This window comes from Sebastes fasciatus, chromosome 6, assembly GCF_043250625.1.
Source record: "Sebastes fasciatus isolate fSebFas1 chromosome 6, fSebFas1.pri, whole genome shotgun sequence".
Lineage (NCBI taxonomy): Eukaryota > Metazoa > Chordata > Actinopteri > Perciformes > Sebastidae > Sebastes > Sebastes fasciatus.
Window position 1 is genome coordinate 162,678 of NC_133800.1, and position 18,664 is coordinate 181,341.

At 44.7% G+C, this 18,664-nt stretch overlaps 1 protein-coding gene across 1 annotated transcript in view; it reads right to left on the reverse strand.

Moving 5' to 3' along the window:
• Positions 1-2,961: 2,961 nt before the first annotated feature.
• Positions 2,962-18,664, reverse strand: part of LOC141768728 (uncharacterized) — a 207,432-nt gene continuing 191,729 nt past the window's right edge. The window contains exon 2 of the mRNA XM_074637031.1: positions 2,962-8,246. Coding sequence (XP_074493132.1) covers positions 6,528-8,246 — 1,719 coding nt within the window. The 3' untranslated portion in view covers positions 2,962-6,527. The remainder of the gene's footprint in view (positions 8,247-18,664) is intronic.

Consider the following 18,664-nt stretch of genomic DNA (forward strand, 5'->3'; position numbering starts at 1 on the left):
CAAGTACTGCTACCATAATTTGAACTAGCACTGCTCCTAGTGGCCCTAATTTCTCCTGCAACCAACTATTTGCAGACCAACCAGCTCCTTCTGATGGACCAAATGCATCTCTTATGTGCTTCAGTGCATCTATGACATTAGTTATATTATCTGAATTATCAGGAATCAAAGTGTAGCAGGCATCTCCCGTTAAATTTAAAGCAACACATAAGCCCCCTTGTTTGGCCAAAATATAATCAAGAGCCATGTCGTGTTTTAACAATGTCAATCTATGGCTCCTTTGGGTGTTTGACAACATTTCGAAACCTCTTATAGTTTCGTTTGCAAAGCCCTGTAAGGTGTATGTAATGTTATCAATATGATCTGCCAAAAATGCCACTCCATACCATGGAAACAATCCTATTCCCCACTTTTCTCCTATGCTTATTCTCCAATGGTAGGACTCCAGATTATGAAATTGCGCTAATTCTCTTTTATTCCTACTTCCAGAAGCAACATTAGATTGAGCCTCATCAGATGCTTCTCCCTTCTGGACAGAAAAAACTTCATATGGGAGTTTCAGTGTTACCATATAGCAACATCCTGTCCACCCGTATGGTAGAAATAGATAAGCATTTTCACCACAAATCCACCAAATATCCCTGAAATTGCCTATAGTCACATTACCAGGCAAAACTTGATGTTCTACCATCAAAGTTCTACTCGGCTTACGCTTTGACACTTGAAAAATCACTTCATACAACTTATTCACATCCTCATCCTCACGCTTTCCTAAATCCATCATATAGCCATCACACTCTGATATTCCCATAAACATTCCAGACCCCTTATTAGTTTCATTTGAGCAAAAACAGTACTTTGCCCTCACAGGTTTCACTTCCATCGGATCAGGTACCGCTGTCATCACCTTTTCATGTTGTTCAAGTAAATTCACATATGGTAATCCTGCCAACCAAGAACAATTCAATCTAGGCTTAAAAAGGTTCACTGATAAAGCCATCACTTTATCCACTGATGATTGCTGTTGATACAAGAGCCATGACAGTACAGAAGATTGACATGAAGCAGTTAATGGTTCCGGTACCGCCTCCAAAATTGAAGGCCATGTACCTGGTGTTGGTACTTTCAACACACATGGACCCTTCAATTTCTTGATTGATCTCACTGAGTGTGTTAACTGCTGAAACCATAAATTTCTACCTGCCCATGGGTCTACAATTCCCAACGCTAAAGCATCAAATCCATATGCTTTCCATTTAGCTTCTCTCTTCTGCAATACATGGTTCTGTTCAAACATCTCCTGTGATATCTGATCCGAGTCAACAAACTCCTTTCCCACATCTACAATATTCCTCTGAACAGTCTCAGATGAATTTCCAACCTTCACTTCCTCAATCTCCTTCCTACTATTCACACTAATCCCCATCTCCAACATAGACTTCCGGCTCTCATTTACCATCTCTTTCACTTTCAAGGATACTTTATCAAGTGTCTGTGTCACATTCTCCAATTTCCTAGGCGTTAATGTTGTCGCCAAGGTAGTACTCTGATTGAAAGCATTATCATTATTTATTGATTTCAAATTTAAAGTAGCAGCCTCTATCCGTGTGTTATTTACCTTTGCAGTGGTTACTTCAACAGGTCTTAGGTTTGTTATCATAAGTCTCACCTTACGACTTATGTAACTTTCAATCCAAGAGTGGCTAGATGGAACAAATTTAAACTCTGGCTCCCGATATGTACACATATATTCCCCTTCATCTTCCCATGCAAGGTTGCGCACAGCAAGCGAACAATCATCCACAACTTTTTTATACCTTATATCATTGTACAATAAGTACTTCCTGTGATTATAAGGCGGACCGTAGTTTCCAGGAGGTATCAACTCCACATCCTCTCCACGACTATTTTCCCACTTGGGAAAATCGTGAATACGGCTATTCCCTATTCCACATTTACAAGGAAGAATAACCGCTTTTCCAAGCTTGGCTCTGACCACTATCACCTCAGGTTTTGGCGTCGTAAAAATCTTATTAGGCACCTCTGTTGTTAACTGTGACACATTCTCTACCATCCTAAGTTTCATAACGGAGAGGTTTGACCCTCCTCCGGACTGGCCTGGGACTCCTTTTCCCAACTGAACCTCCGAGTTTTCTCGCAACGGAGTCAGATCTCTTTGCATCCTCTGGTGTGTCACTCTCCACTGAAACATGCTCTGTTGTTTCTGGGACATATTGGAATTTGATGTCCCCAAATGCTTTTCCTTGTCCATCATCAACATTATCATTACTGACATCATCAAAAATATGCTCAGCATCATCAACATTTTCCACAATCTGGACAATCCCCCCTTGTTGATTTTGACTTTGGAGATCCTCATGCATCTGCCCTTCGGCTGCATGTTCTCCCTCATTTTGTTCCACAGAGTCATCTCGGCTCTGTGAGGGTTGTACCTCTTCTCTGGGTGCTTTAACACAGTGCGATAAATGATACCAAGTTGGAGATCCCTTAACCTGAACTGCAGTTCCCGTACTGCGAACAACCTCAAATGGTCCTTCCCGTCGTGCGTTATACCACTTTCTCCTGAAGACCTTCACAAATACCTTGTCTCCAGGCTGCACTGTACTCCTCTTTTGCTCATCAAGTCTCTCCTGCACCTCCTCTTTCCTTTGCCTGTCAGAGACATATGTAGATATTCTTTTGTGCAAACCAGCCATGTATACAACATATGTTCTCATTTCATCTTCCAAAAGGGCCAAACTTGGTCCCTTTCCACTAGTGCGCAAACAAGGTGTTGGCATCCGTCTTCCCGTGTCCAACTCATGCGGTGTCATGTGCAAATCACGCAACTCACTTGAACGACATATCATCAAAGCCAATGGAAGTGCTGCTACCCAATTTAGGCCTGTGTGCTGACAAATTTTAAGAATCCGATTTTTCAAAACTCCGTTCATCCGTTCAAGACGCTGTTTAATTCCCAATTTTTGCAAAATCAATTTCACTGTCTTGTCAACGAACTCTTTCCCATTTTCTGAGGATATCCGATCTGGAAGCCCCCACCTGCTTATGACCTCTCTACACAAAAACTTGGCAACTGACTGAGCGTCCTTCCGCTTGGTTGGACAAGCTTCAGGCCATCTTGAAAATCGATCTACCACAACCAACATGTACCTCTTCCCTTCAACTGGTTTGATCATGTCAACATAGTCCACAACTAGCTCACGCATAGGACCCCTTGGAGTCGGAATGTGACCAGGTGGAACTATCACACACCTCCGAACATTATTTTTCAGGCAGATTATACACCTGCCAATAACATAATCAATCTGCTCAAGCAGACACGGTGCCCAAAAGCCATATTCCTTTGTAATCTTTCTCTTAACTTCCCCCCTTGCAACATGAGCTAACCCATGTGCCTCCTGAATCATTAGACCTAACAGGTCTGGAGGAGCTATTATCAGCCCCTCATGATTTCTCCAAAGACCTGTAGAATCCTGGGTGGCACCTCTGTCTTTCCACAACTGTTTATCAATCTCAGACGCAGCATCATGCATTAAAATCACATCCCTAAGTGTGATTCTATCTTCCAAATCCACTTCATGAGTAACCAACAAAACTTTACCCACTCTATCTGCTCCTGTAACTGCTTTTGCTGCTTCGTCAGCTGCTTTATTACCTTGTGTGACTCTTGACAAATCCGCTCTATGTGCTGCACACTTAGTTATCGCTATCTCCTTAGGCTTCATCATAGCATGCAACAACTTCATTATTTGAGCGTGATGTTGTATTGGAGAACCATCGGTTTTCTTAAACCCTCGGCCCTTCCACACTGATCCAAACAGATGACACACATTGTGAGCATAAGCAGAATCTGTATAAATTGTCACTCGCTTACCTTCTGCTAACAAACATGCTTCAGTTAGCCCCACAAGTTCTGCAAGCTGTGCAGATGCAGGCTGCGGTATTACTTCAGCCTTTTCTACAACAAAACCCTTTGCTTGAGCTTTTACAATAGCATATCCCGCACTCAACTTATCTCCCACACGATAACAAGATCCATCCGTCCAATACTCCAAATCTGCCTCACGCAATGGGAAGGTTTGCAAGTCTGATCTAAGCCTTGAATATTTCTCTGCTTCTTGAACACAATCATGCGGTTCACCATCCTCTGGAGTTGGCAAATTTTCAGCTGGATTCACTGTGGCACATTTTGCTAAGGTAACATCTTCTTGCTCTAGAAGCCTATGATAGTCTCTAAGCCTTGGCATGGTCAATGTATATTTACCATAGTTCAAAAGATTTCTGAGACTATGATGAGTAAGGATTGTCCCCGGATACCCCATTGTGACAGATGATGCCTTATCATACATCAAAGAAACTCCTACCATTGCTCTATAGCACAGTGGCAACCCCATCTCTACTCCTGAATATGCAGTGGAATAATAAGAAACAGGCTGAGGACTTGTCCCCGTACCTGTTGGCTGACAAAGCACTGCACATGCATATTTACCTCCCATTGAAGTGGATACATACAACAGAAAGTTCTTAGAATAGCCTGGAAGCGCTAATGCTGGAGCTTCCTGTAACCTTTGCTTGACTGTTTCAAAAGCCAAAAGGCCTTCCTGTGTCCAAGAAAGATTACAATGAAGTTTAGCATTCCCCGTATCTTTAATCATAGCCCTCAAGGGCCCTGTTAAACTAGCATAATCCTCTATCCATGCTGAGGAATAGCCAGCAATGCCAAGAAATGTCATCATCTCCCTAACTGTTCTGGGCTTTGGAGCCTTACGAATAGCATCTATCTGATTATCTGAAATGCTCCTGTGTCCTTGTGTTATTGTTTGACCCAAATAAACTACTTTCTCCCGGCAATACTGCAACTTCTTCTGAGAAGCCTTGTGTCCCTTCTCAGCCAATATCTGTAACAGTTTAATTGAGTCCTTATGACATGTTTCTTCATCTGGTGAACAAATGATAATGTCATCCACATATTGAATAACAGTGCTCGTTAATATTTGATCCAGTCCCACCAAATCATCTTTCAACACTTTATTAAAAATGTGTGGGCTATGTTTGAACCCTTGTGGCAATCTCTCATACTCATAGGATTCTCCATTATACGTGAACCCAAACAAACTCTGACTTTCCACGCTGAGCGGAACACTGAAAAATGCACCACATAAATCTAGCACCGTAAAAAATGTCGCATCAGGTGGTACTTGGGCTAACAAAGTGTGCGGATCTGGCACTTCTGCTGGATAATCCGCTACTACTTCATTCACTGCCCTCAAATCATGTACCAGGCGATAAGAGTCATCTGTCTTCTTCAGAGGTAATAGCGGTGTGTTACTCTGAGGATTTTGCGTTATCTTCAACACACCTGCTTTCAAAAGTCCTTCAATTTGTGGTTTGATCCCTCGAATTGCTTCTTCCTTTAGTGGATACTGATTCTTCCAAGGAGGTTTGACTCCTGGTCTGAGATCAACTTTCACTGGCTGGGCTGCCTTCACCAGTCCAATATCAGCACTATGTTGAGACCACAAACATTCTGGAACCTGTCGCATCATCTCTTCTTCCTTAGAGTCCGAATCCATCTTAGCACTGCAAATTGACTCATGTGTCATCCTCGCAGTTTGTGGCTGTCCTTCTCCTTGAGCAGAAATCATAATTTTAATGAATCGTTGGTCTTCACTTCTCCAGATGGCAAGATTCTCTTTTATTCGAGCAAAAATAGCTCCCTCCGCTTCTGCCATCATGTCTCCTATATGCTTCTGTTCATACTCCTCAGAAATCAATAGAGTTACATGTGGCACACTCTTCTCAATTTCAAATTCTTTATCCAAATATTCATTTCTGTTTATCTTCATAGCTGCTCCTTGCGGTCCCAAAGTTATGCAGCCAGAGCTAAGTTGAACTTGCTTTGGTTGACAGCTCAACCATTTATGTGAGTTTGATTGGGCAGCATCTTTGAAGTATTTGAGTGTGCAATGATATGGATACTCCGGTGTTCTTGCATCAGGCATGTTTGCAACAATGAACTTCTCCCACAACTTAGCTGGCTCCAAAAGATCTGCACTGAGATTTCCAATCCAAAATACTGAAGAAGCTTCAGTCTCCACTGCCACCAATGCTTGGTAACCCATATCACTTGGTACTTCCACCAGACAGCCGTCTGGCGTGCATTTTATCACACAATTTAATCTACACAAAGCATCTCTTCCCAAAAGCGCAATAGGTGTATGTTCTGATACCAATATGGGTATTGTAGTCTTTGAATTTTTATAGCATAGCTCAATTGGTTTCGTGAGAGGAATCAGCTGTTTAATTCCCTCAAACCCGATTGTCCGAATCAATTGACCAGACATGGGGAGATGTATAGGATCTTCAGGCCGAATACAGGTGAAAGCAGCTCCACAATCCGCCATTACTTCCACTGGTCGGTCATTTACTTTCACCACTATTGTTGGATCTCTCTCCGGCCCTGATACTACCAGCTGACACCCCCCTTTCGAGTTCTCCGGGCACCTCTAAAATCCTGGTTCCGGGCCCCTGTACGGGTTCACCGGTCCCCTGGGTGGTCTTGATTGGCCCCGAAATCCTCCTCTGACATTTCCTCTGAAATTTCCTCTGAAATTTCCTCCTGTTTTGTTGCATTCACGGGCAAAATGACCAGGCTGTCCACAATTATAACATACTTCATAAGACCGTTGAAAGTATGGATCAAATCTTCCCCCTCTTCCTCTTCCAAAATTTCCTCGACCTCTTTCTCTCCAGATCTGCGGCTGACCAAAAACGGGTTGTGGGTATGAAGCTACTGGAACCACCGAAAGTGGCTGAGGCAATTGTGACGGATCCTGGTTTGGTGGCAATGGTTGTTCTAGCTGAGGCTGACTCTGTATAACTACAGCCTGTTTCTTGTCCTTCTTCTTATTGTCCACCAGTTGTATTTGATTGAGTTTTCTGAGGATTTCTTGGTCCTGTTCCTTCTGATCGTGTTCCTTTTTCCTGTATAGCTCCACTTGATGAGCTATATGATCTGTATAAACACCTTTCGCCATACTTCCTAGACCAACTACCTCTGCCAACTTACTCCTCACTGTCAGAGGCAGTCCCTTCTGTATTTTGGCTCTTAGGATTGACTGCTCCATTTGGTTCAAGTCCGGGTCATTTCCTGTAACATTTCTCCATGTTTGATGAGCTCTTGACACATAAGCTCTCGGGTTCTCCTCCTGTCCTAGTGACTCAATAAAGATATTATCTGGATGTACATTCGTCGGAAATGTTTCTCTCAATGCTCTCCACATTTGACCTCTATGTGCGGCAAACAGTTCTGAATCATTCACTGCAGTCCCCACATATTGATTGAGTCCTGCTTTCTGTAGAATTTCATCCATACCTGTGACCCCAAGAAGGCTAGCCAACAGTCTCTTGACGTCTCCCATGGCCAGGTGTGTTCCTACTGTGATTTCTTCCAGCTTTGAAATCCAAGGATATGCTCCATCCTGCAGAGTAGGTAACTTCTCGAGTATACCAGACATATCTGTGCTCTGCCAGGGTTTATACTCCAAATTCTGTCCTCGGATAATGACTGGACAGATTTTTCCAGTATCCTTCTTGTTTCTTGAGCGCAATGCATATGTCATAGCTGGTTTTGGGGAGCTCTTTTTCTGTAACTCTTTTTTCTGTATGTACAGTTCCTCCAATTGTTCTTCCAACGTTCCTTGGCGATCAGGGCTGGGACTTCTATCCAAGCATGAAAGGCATTCCTCTATGCTTCTTTCGATTTCTCTCATAGTTTTCTGTCTGTCTTCACTCATGGTACTGGATGTCCCCCGATAGGATCCTCTTGAAGCCGAAGCATCTCTACTCTCCCAGTCTTCATCACAGTCTCCATCCTCACTTTCATTGGAGCTATCGTTTCCTAAGTCCTTTTTCCTCAATGTCTTATCCCCTTTCTTTTCCGCTCTAGCCAGTATCCGCCTGACTGCAGGGTCATAGCCGCCCAAGTTTTCCTCCGAGTCACTCTGATCATCGTTGTCTCCAAAACTCTTCTTCCTGATCCTCAATCCTCCTTTTGTTTCCAGTCGTTTTGTTTTCTTCTTACTTTTTGAACTTGGATTCATCTTTATTGTAGTTTCAGCTTGTCCAAATTCAATTATCCGATCCTCCTCATCCATAATCTGATATTTACCCTCTTGACTAATCACTGGGAGCTGAGGATAAAGTTCCTGGAATTCCACATTCTTCTCATAAGGTGGAGGTTTCCTTACTGGGTTCGTATGTGAGAAAGATGAATTAGCTTCAGCCATTAGTTTCTCAGTTTCTTTGGCCATTTTTCCCATTCCTTCCATGCTTTCTTCTTTTTTCTCCTTCGCAGCCTTTGTCCACTTCTGTCCCTCATTTTCAAACAACTGGAGTATCGCAAGTTCTGTTTGTCTCTTTTCTTTACGTTTCTCTCCCTTCTTCCCTCTTTTTTGTTCCGCTTTATATGTAGATACAAGCACCTGCAGTTTTTTAATTACATCAGGATTAAAGGTCCCTTTCACTGGCCAGGGTTGATCTATCTCTGTCCAACGGCGGTACCATGTTGCTGAGATCCGTGGGATCTCTTTTATTAATGGATTATTGTTTTGAACGACATCAAGAGGCGTGATTACTTTTGAAGTTTTATCGTCCTTTTTTGACATTTTAGCTACTTTATATTGCTTTTTATACATTCAACTAATTAATCAATCAATCAATCAAGTAATCAGTCAATATAAGTGAGGTTAATCACTTAAACCAAAATCACTTAAGATTATTAATTTATTTTATTTATTTGTTCAACTTATTTGCGAATCACTATTTTTGCCACAGTCAACCAACCAAAGAAATTAATTTGCCAACTTTAAAGGACCCCAGAGGATCTATTAATATGATAATAAATCACAATACCAAACCACACAATGTCAATCTAACCCCCAAAGGTCAATCAGATTATGATTACAATGTCCCAGAATGTCAGAAAATCCAACCAAATATGAATTCCCTAAAATCAAACACTTTCCCCAAGGACCAACTATCACTGGCTGCTATTATTTGCAACAAAACAAGCATCCAAACTCACAACTATTCACCTCAAATTCTCAAAACAATCTCAAATTGAATCCACAACATAGTTCAGCTCAGACTAAACCAATCCACAACAGAATTTTAAACCCACCAATTGTACTCCATTAATTAATTAAATGTCTTAACTAGTCAGTCTGTTGCCAAGCTTCTTTTGAAATAGCACATATAGACAGGATGTGCTGTTTCCCACTTCAAATTGAAAATATAAGCAATAGATATCAACTTCCAATGATCCTAAATGCTTATACAAACATATTTTCAAACAGCAGGTGTAGGAAGAGTTCGTGAACAAAAACAGTACTGGCCTTGTGCAGAGGTTTGTCTGGATAGGAGTCTGACGTCACCGAATTGGTCCGCGTGACACACTGTTCAGGCTCCACCCGTCTCTCCGTGTCTCCCCCACAAATGCAAGGAATAAAGGAAAAACAAAATCAGATCTTTCTCTTCACAATTTAGTTCAATAATATTTTGCAACCCTCTTTTTCTTTTTTCTTCTGCCAGCACTTTGGGTTATTTATAACAAATATTTTGCACTTTTAAGCACCAAGCATTATTCCATATCATTCATCATCACCATAAAAACTCTCAATGCACTCCACACTTCTCAAATCCTTCACCATCATAACTCACTCAGCACTCTTCATTCCTCTCTATCATATTTATCTTTTACACAGAGTTATATACTAATCTCTCCACTTCTCCTTATTTAACTTAAATAAGTCTTTTTCGGAAGCTCATATCAAATTATTTAAATTTTATAGAAATGTCCTTAAAAAGGCTCATAACTTTTATTTATCAAATTAAATGTCTTCCGAAAAAGTTCATCAATCCTAAATCAAACTTATAAAATCTTCTCTAATCTTTTCCTATCTCCTTTTCCGGGGCTTATATTTTAACTCTTATTTTTAATATCCTCCAATGTGGCTTATGGAGTTTTAACAATTTAAAACGTCCCCGAAAAAGTTTATAAACCATAAACTTATCCTAACACATAATCTAAACACAACACTGGAATAGTGACCACCTTTCTAAAATAAAGTATTCGTGTTGTAAGCACACACACCCATAGAGACACACAATTTCAGCCTGCAGTGCTGACGTCTCTCTCGACAGAGAGACAGAGAGAGGAGGGGGAGGAGAGAATCCCTCTTCAGTCTGCCAATATACTTAACTTTACTTTCGAAAACATTAAATATAACAAAACCAAAACCAAAATCACAATCAACAATCTATTCTAAAGTCGACTCATTCATACTGTCCTATTTAAGCATGCTTTTGCCGCTTCCTTATTCCTTTTTATTCCTTATCTAAATTTTTGCTACCTTTGAAGTGTAGAATATCTGACAAAACGGCATCAGTCGTGGCTCGTCAGCTCACGCCAGAGAGGGCGTCTATCTACAAATATTTTCCTCTACACTTCCAGTTATTTGCTTATAACCGACCTGAACTCACCTGATGTAATATTCAGGTTTTAGGCCCGTATTAAACCGCCTCCAAGAGGGCTTTTTTTTCCCATCTGCGGCTTCCTTTAATCCTTATTCCTGGTTATACACCTGGTACCAGGTTTTTCCTTAAATCCCACTTATTCAACTTTCACGCAGCGGCTAATTTACACATGTCTTACGGTTTAAGAAGTTTATGAGCTCTCTTCTTCATTAACCCCGCATAGTTTTTTAACTCACTTAACGTTACTCATTGTTAGGCTCCTTGCCTTTACCCTTTACACAACATTTCCCTTCTACTTTTTATTCTTAACTCTTATTCTACCATCACTCCCCCCTACTGCGTTGCCCACAACGCAGTAAAACAATGGAGAATAAGACAAAGTTAAACGGAACTTCACCCGCAAACATCAACACAGCATGACAAATATTCACCCACACAGAACCATTTCGGTGCAGCTGAAAACCAACACAGCTAGGGACAGCTCTAGTCAGACCACATCTCCCCCAAACAGCGTAACGGTGTAGGCTCACCTTGGATGAGAGGAGGAAAGCAGGGCTGGGTCCAGCTGCGCCGCAGCCACAAACACGTCCTGAATTCGTGACGCCAAGTTCTGATGTATCTTCTGTGGTGATGCAGTTGAAGATGTTTGAAGAGAAACTCCGCCGACGCTGTCTTAGTTGTATAACAAATTTATTACAATAAGTTCAGTATCGTAAACAAGTAACATGTTACTTGGAGAGCCTCCAGCCGAATAATGAGAGAACTCTCTTGAACGTGTACAGAGAGCTCCTTAAATATCGAGCTTGTTTAAACACTTAATTTCCACATATGGTTTTAGGAGAGGGACAAATAAGAATAGAAACACCTCTTTTAGAAGCCACCATATGTCTCTTCAACTCTGACCCAGGACCCCCAGGATCCTGCTGACCTAGCATTTGGCATATATTTACCTTGACCAGCTCTAAATCAGGAAGGCCCAAACAACAACTAACATTCCAATATACTCTCCTAATACAAACCATCTATATAAATATGCTGCATCTAACAGCAGACACCTCACTACTCCTCCATGTCACTCATCCTTGCTCCTACATGTCACTCCTCGATGTCTCTACTCCATGTTAATCCAGAATGTCCCTCCTCCATGTCACTCCTCAATGTCACTTCTTCTTGTCACTACTCAATGTCACTCCTCCATGTCACTCCATGTCGATCGTCCATGTCGCTCATCCTTACTCCTCCATGTTACTCTTCCATATCGCTCCTCCATGTCACTACACCATGTCACTCCTCCATGTCACTCCTCCATGTCACTCTTCATTGCTCCTCAATGTCACTCCTCCATGTCACTCCTCTATGTCACTCCGCCATGTCACTCCTCCTTGTCACTCCTCCTTCTCACTCCTCCATATCACTACTCCATGTCACTCCTCCATGTCGATCCTCCATGTCACTCCTAAATGTCACTCCTCCATGTCCCTCCTCCACATCACTCCTCTATGTCACTCCTCCATGTTACTCCTCCTTCATGTCACACCTCCATGTCACTCCTCCATTTCGCTCCTCCATATCGCTCCTCCATGTCGCTCCTCCATCTCACTCCTCCATGTCAATCCTCCATGTCACACCACTCCATGTCACTCCTCCATGTCGATCCTCCATGTCACTCCTAAATGTCACTCCTCCATGTCACTCCTCCATGAAGCTCCTCCATGTCACTCCTCTATGTCACTCTTCCTTGATCATCAATGTCACTCCTCCATGTCACTCCTCTATGTCACTCCTCCATGTCACTCCTCCTTCATGTCACTCCTCCATGTCACTCCTCCATGTCACTCCTCCATGTCGCTCCTCCTCGTCACTCCACCATGTCACTCCTCCACATCACTCCTCTATGTCACTCCTCCATGTCACTCCTCATTCATGTCACTCCTCATTCATGTCACTCCTCCATTTCGCTCCTCCATATCGCTCCTCCATGTCACTCCTCCTCGTCACTCCTCCATGTCACTCCTCCACATCACTCCTCTATGTCACTCCTCCATGTCGATCCTCCATGTCACTCATCCATGTCAATCCTCCATGTCACTCCTACATATCACTCCGACATGTCACTCATCCATGTCACTCCTCCATGTCACTCTTCCTTGCTCCTCAATGTCACTCCTCCATGTCACTCCTCTATGTCACTCATCCATGTCGCTCCTCCATGTCACTCCTCCATGTCGCTCCTCCACATCACTCCTCCATGTCACTCCTCCATGTCACTCCTCTATGTCACTCCTCCATGTTGAGCCTCCATGTCGCCATTCAATGTCACTCCTCAATATAACTCCTATATGTTGAGCCTCCGTGTTGCTTCTCCATGTATCTCCTCCATGACGATCCTTAAATTCACTCCTCCATGTCCGTCTTCCATGTCGCTACTCCTTGTCACTCCTCCATGTCACTCCTCCATGTCGATCCTCTGTCACTCCTACAAGTCACTCCTCCATGTCACTCCTCCATGAAGCTCATCCATGTCACTCCTCCATATCACTCCTCCATGTCTATCCTCCATGTCGATCCTCAATGTCACTCCTCCATGTCACTCCTCTATGTCACTCCTCCATGAAGCTCCTCCATGTCACTCCTCCATGTCACTCCTCCATGAAGTTCTTCAATGTCACTCCTCCATGTCACTCCTCCTTGTCGCTCCTCCATGTCACTCCTCCATTTCGCTCCTCCATATCGCTCCTCCATGTCACACCTTCATGTCACTCCTCTATGTCGATCATCCATGTCACTCCTCTATGTCGATCCTCTATATCACTCCTACAAGTCACTCCTCCATGTCACTCCTCCATGAAGCTCCTCCATGTCACTACACCATGTGACTCTTCCTTACTCCTCAATGTCACTCCTCCATGTCACTCCTCTATGTCACTCCTCCATATCACTCCTCCATGTCTATCCTACATGTTGATCCTCCATGTCACTCCTACATGTCACTCCTCCATGTCACTCCTCCATGTCACTCTTCATTGCTCCTCAATGTCACTCCTCTATGTCACTCCTCCATGTCGCTCCTCCATGTCACTCCTCCATGTCGCTCCTCCACATCACTCCTCTATGTCACTCCTCCATGTTGAGCCTCCATGTCGCACTTCAATGATATGCCTCCATGTCACTCCTCCATGTCGCTACTCCACATCACTCCTCTATGTCACTTCTCCATGTCGCCCTTCAATGTCACTCCTCAATATCACTCCTATATTTTGAGCCTCCGTGTTGCTTCTCCATTTAACTCCTCCATTACGATCCTTAAATTCACTCCTCCATGTCCGTCTTCCATGTCGCTACTCCTTGTCACTCCTCCATGTCACTCCTCCTTGGAGCTCCTCCATGTCACTACTCCATGTCACTCTTCCTTGCTCCTCAATGTCACTCCTCCATTTCACTCCTCTATGTCACTCCTCCATATCACTCCTCCATGTCACTCCTCCATGTCACTCTTCATTGCTCCTCAATGTCACTCCTCCATGTCACTCCTCTATGTCACTCCTCCATGTCACTCCTACATGTCACTCCTCCTTCTCACTCCTCCATATCACTACTCCATGTCACTCCTCCATGTCGATCCTCCATGTCACTCCTAAATGTCACTCCTCCATGTCACTCCTATGTCACTCCTCAATGTCACTCCTCTATGTTACTCCTCCATGTAGCTCCTCCATGTCACTCCTCCATGTCGCTCCTCCACATCACTCCTCTATGTCACTCCTCCATTTCACTCCTCCTTCATTTCACTCCTCCATGTCACTCCTCCATGAAGCTCCTCCATGTCACTCCTCTATGTCACTCTTCCTTGCTCCTCAATGTCACTCCTCCATGTCACTCCTCCTTGTCGCTCCTCCATGTCACTCCTCCATGTCGCTCCTCCACATCAATCCTCTATGTCACTCCTCCATGTCACTCCTCCTTCATGTCAGTCCTCCATGTCACTCCTCCATTTCGCTCCTCCATATCGCTCCTCCATGTCACACCTTCATGTCACTCCTCCATGTCGATCATCCATGTCACTCCTCTATGTCGATCCTCTATATCACTCCTACAAGTCACTCTTCCATGTCACTCCTCCATGAAGCTCCTCCATGTCACTACTCCATGTCACTCTTCCTTGCTCCTCAATGTCACTCCTCCATGTCACTCCTCTATGTCACTCCTCCATGTCACTCCTACATGTCACTCCTCCTTCTCACTCCTCCATATCACTACTCCATGTCACTCCTCCATGTCGATCCTCCATGTCACTCCTAAATGTCACTCCTCCATGTTACTCCTCCATGTCGCTCCTCCATGTCACTCCTCCATTTCGCTCCTCCATATCGCTCCTCCATGTCACACCTTCATGTCACTCCTCCATGTCGATCATCCATGTCACTCCTCTATGTCGATCCTCTATATCACTCCTACAAGTCACTCTTCCATGTCACTCCTCCATGAAGCTCCTCCATGTCACTACTCCATGTCACTCTTCCTTGCTCCTCAATGTCACTCCTCCATGTCACTCCTCTATGTCACTCCTCCATGTCACTCCTACATGTCACTCCTCCTTCTCACTCCTCCATATCACTACTCCATGTCACTCCTCCATGTCGATCCTCCATGTCACTCCTAAATGTCACTCCTCCATGTCACTCCTATGTCACTCCTCAATGTCACTCCTCTATGTTACTCCTCCATGTAGCTCCTCCATGTCACTCCTCCATGTCGCTCCTCCACATCACTCCTCTATGTCACTCCTCCATTTCACTCCTCCTTCATTTCACTCCTCCATGTCACTCCTCCATGAAGCTCCTCCATGTCACTCCTCTATGTCACTCTTCCTTGCTCCTCAATGTCACTCCTCCATGTCACTCCTCCTTGTCGCTCCTCCATGTCACTCCTCCATGTCGCTCCTCCACATCAATCCTCTATGTCACTCCTCCATGTCACTCCTCCTTCATGTCACTCCTCCATGTCACTCCTCCATTTCGCTCCTCCATATCGCTCCTCCATGTCACACCTTCATGTCACTCCTCCATGTCGATCATCCATGTCACTCCTCTATGTCGATCCTCTATATCACTCCTACAAGTCACTCTTCCATGTCACTCCTCCATGAAGCTCCTCCATGTCACTACTCCATGTCACTCTTCCTTGCTCCTCAATGTCACTCCTCCATGTCACTCCTCTATGTCACTCCTCCATGTCACTCCTACATGTCACTCCTCCTTCTCACTCCTCCATATCACTACTCCATGTCACTCCTCCATGTCGATCCTCCATGTCACTCCTAAATGTCACTCCTCCATGTTACTCCTCCATGTCGCTCCTCCATGTCACTCCTCCATGTCGCTCCTCCACATCACTCCTCTATGTCACTCCTCCATTTCACTCCTCCTTCATTTCACTCCTCCATGTCACTCCTCCATGAAGCTCCTCCATGTCACTCCTCTATGTCACTCTTCCTTGCTCCTCAATGTCACTCCTCCATGTCACTCCTCCTTGTCGCTCCTCCATGTCACTCCTCCATGTCGCTCCTCCACATCAATCCTCTATGTCACTCCTCCATGTCACTCCTCCTTCATGTCACTCCTCCATGTCACTCCTCCATTTCGCTCCTCCATATCGCTCCTCCATGTCACACCTTCATGTCACTCCTCTATGTCGATCCTCTATATCACTCCTACAAGTCACTCTTCCATGTCACTCCTCCATGAAGCTCCTCCATGTCACTACTCCATGTCACTCTTCCTTGCTCCTCAATGTCACTCCTCCATGTCACTCCTCTATGTCACTCCTCCATATCACTCCTCCATGTCTATCCTACATGTTGATCCTCCATGTCACTCCTACATGTCACTCCTCCATGTCACTCCTCCATGTCACTCTTCATTGCTCCTCAATGTCACTCCTCTATGTCACTCCTCCATGTCGCTCCTCCACATCACTCTATGTCACTCCTCCATGTTGAGCCTCCATGTCGCACTTCAATGATACGCCTCCATGTCACTCCTCCATGTCGCTACTCCACATCACTCCTCTATGTCACTCCTCCATGTCGCCCTTCAATGTCACTCCTCAATATCACTCCTATATGTTGAGCCTCCGTGTTGCTTCTCCATGTCACTCCTCCATGACGATCCTTAAATTCACTCCTCCATGTCCGTCTTCCATGTCGCTACTCCTTGTCACTCCTCCATGTCACTCCTCCATGTCGATCCTCTATGTCACTCCTACAAGTCACTCCTCCATGTCACTCCTCCATGAAGCTCCTCCATGTCACTACTCCATGTCACTCCTCCATGTCGATCCTCCATGTCACTCCTAAATGTCACTCCTCCATGTCACTCCTATGTCACTCCGCCATGTCACTCCTCTATGTCACTCCTCCATGTCGCTCCTCCATGTCACTCCTCCATGTCGCTCCTCCACATCACTCCTCTATGTCACTCCTCCATGTCACTCCTCTATGTCACTTCTCCATGTCACTCCTCCTTCATGTCACTCCTCCATGTCACTCCTCCATTTCGCTCCTCCATATCGCTCCTCCATGTCGCTCCTCCATGTCACTCCTCCATGTCAATCCTCCTTCAATGATACTCCTCCATGTCACTCCTCCATGTCGCTCCTCTATGTCACTCCTCCATGTCACTCCTCCTTCATGTCACTCCTCCATGTCACTCCTCCATTTCGCTCCTCCATATCGCTCCTCCATGTCGCTCCTCCATGTCACTCCTCCATGTCAATCCTCCATGTCACACTACTCCATGTCACTCCTCCATGTCGATCCTCCATGTCATTCCTAAATGTCACTCCTCCATGTCACTCCTCTATGTCACTCCTCTATGTCACTCCTCATGTCACTCCTCCTTCATGTCACTCCTCCGTGTCACTCCTCCATTTCGCTCCTCCATATCGCTCCACCATGTCGCTCCTCCACATCACTACTCTATGTCACTCCTCCATGTCACTACTCCTTCATGTCACTCCTCCATGAAGCTCCTACATGTCACTCCTCCATGTCACTCTTCCTTGCTCCTCAATGTCACTCCTCCATGTCACTCCTCTATGTCACTCCTCCATGTCACTCCTCCATGTCACTCCTCCTTCTCACTCCTCCATATTACTACTCAATGTCACTCCTCCATGTAGATCCTCCATGTCATTCCTAAATGTCACTCCTCCATGTCACTCCTCCATGAAGCTCCTCCATGTCACTCCTCTATGTCACTCTTCCTTGCTCCTCAATGTCACTCCTCAATGTCACTCCTCTATGTCACTCCTCCATGTCGCTCCTCCATGTCACTCCTCTATGTCGATCCTCCATGTCACTACTCCATGTCATTCCTACATGGCACTCCTCCATGTCACTCCTCCATGAAACTACTCCATGTCACTCCTCCATGTCACTCCTCTATGTCAATTCTACATGTTACAACTCCATATCACTCCAACTTCTCACTCCTCCATGTCACCCCTCCATGTCAATCCTCAATGAAACTCCTTCATGTCACTCATCCATGTCGCTCCTCCTCGTCAATTCTCGATTTCGCTCCTCCACGTCACTCCTCTATGTCACTCCTAAATATCACTCCTCCACGTCACTCCTCTATGTCACTCCTAAATATCACTCCAACATGTCACTCCTCCATGTCAATCCTCCATGTTACTCTTCCTTGCTCCTCAATATCACTCCTCCATGTCACTCCTCTATGTCACTCCTCCATGTCGCTCCTCCATGTCACTCCATGTCGCTCCTCCACATCACTCCTCTATGTCACTCCTCCATGTTGAGCCTCCATGTCGCACTTATATGATACTCCTCCATGTCACTCCTCCATGTCGCTACTCCACATCACTCCTCTATGTCACTCCTCCATGTCGCACTTCAATGATACTCCTCCATGTCACTCCTCCATGTCGCTCCTCCATGTCACTCCTCCATGTCGCTACACCACATCACTCCTCTATGTCACTCCTCCATGTCACTCCTCCTTCATGTCACTCCTCCATGTCACTCCTCCATGAAGGTCCTCCATGTCACTCCTCCATGTCACTCTTCCTTGCTCCTCAATGTCAC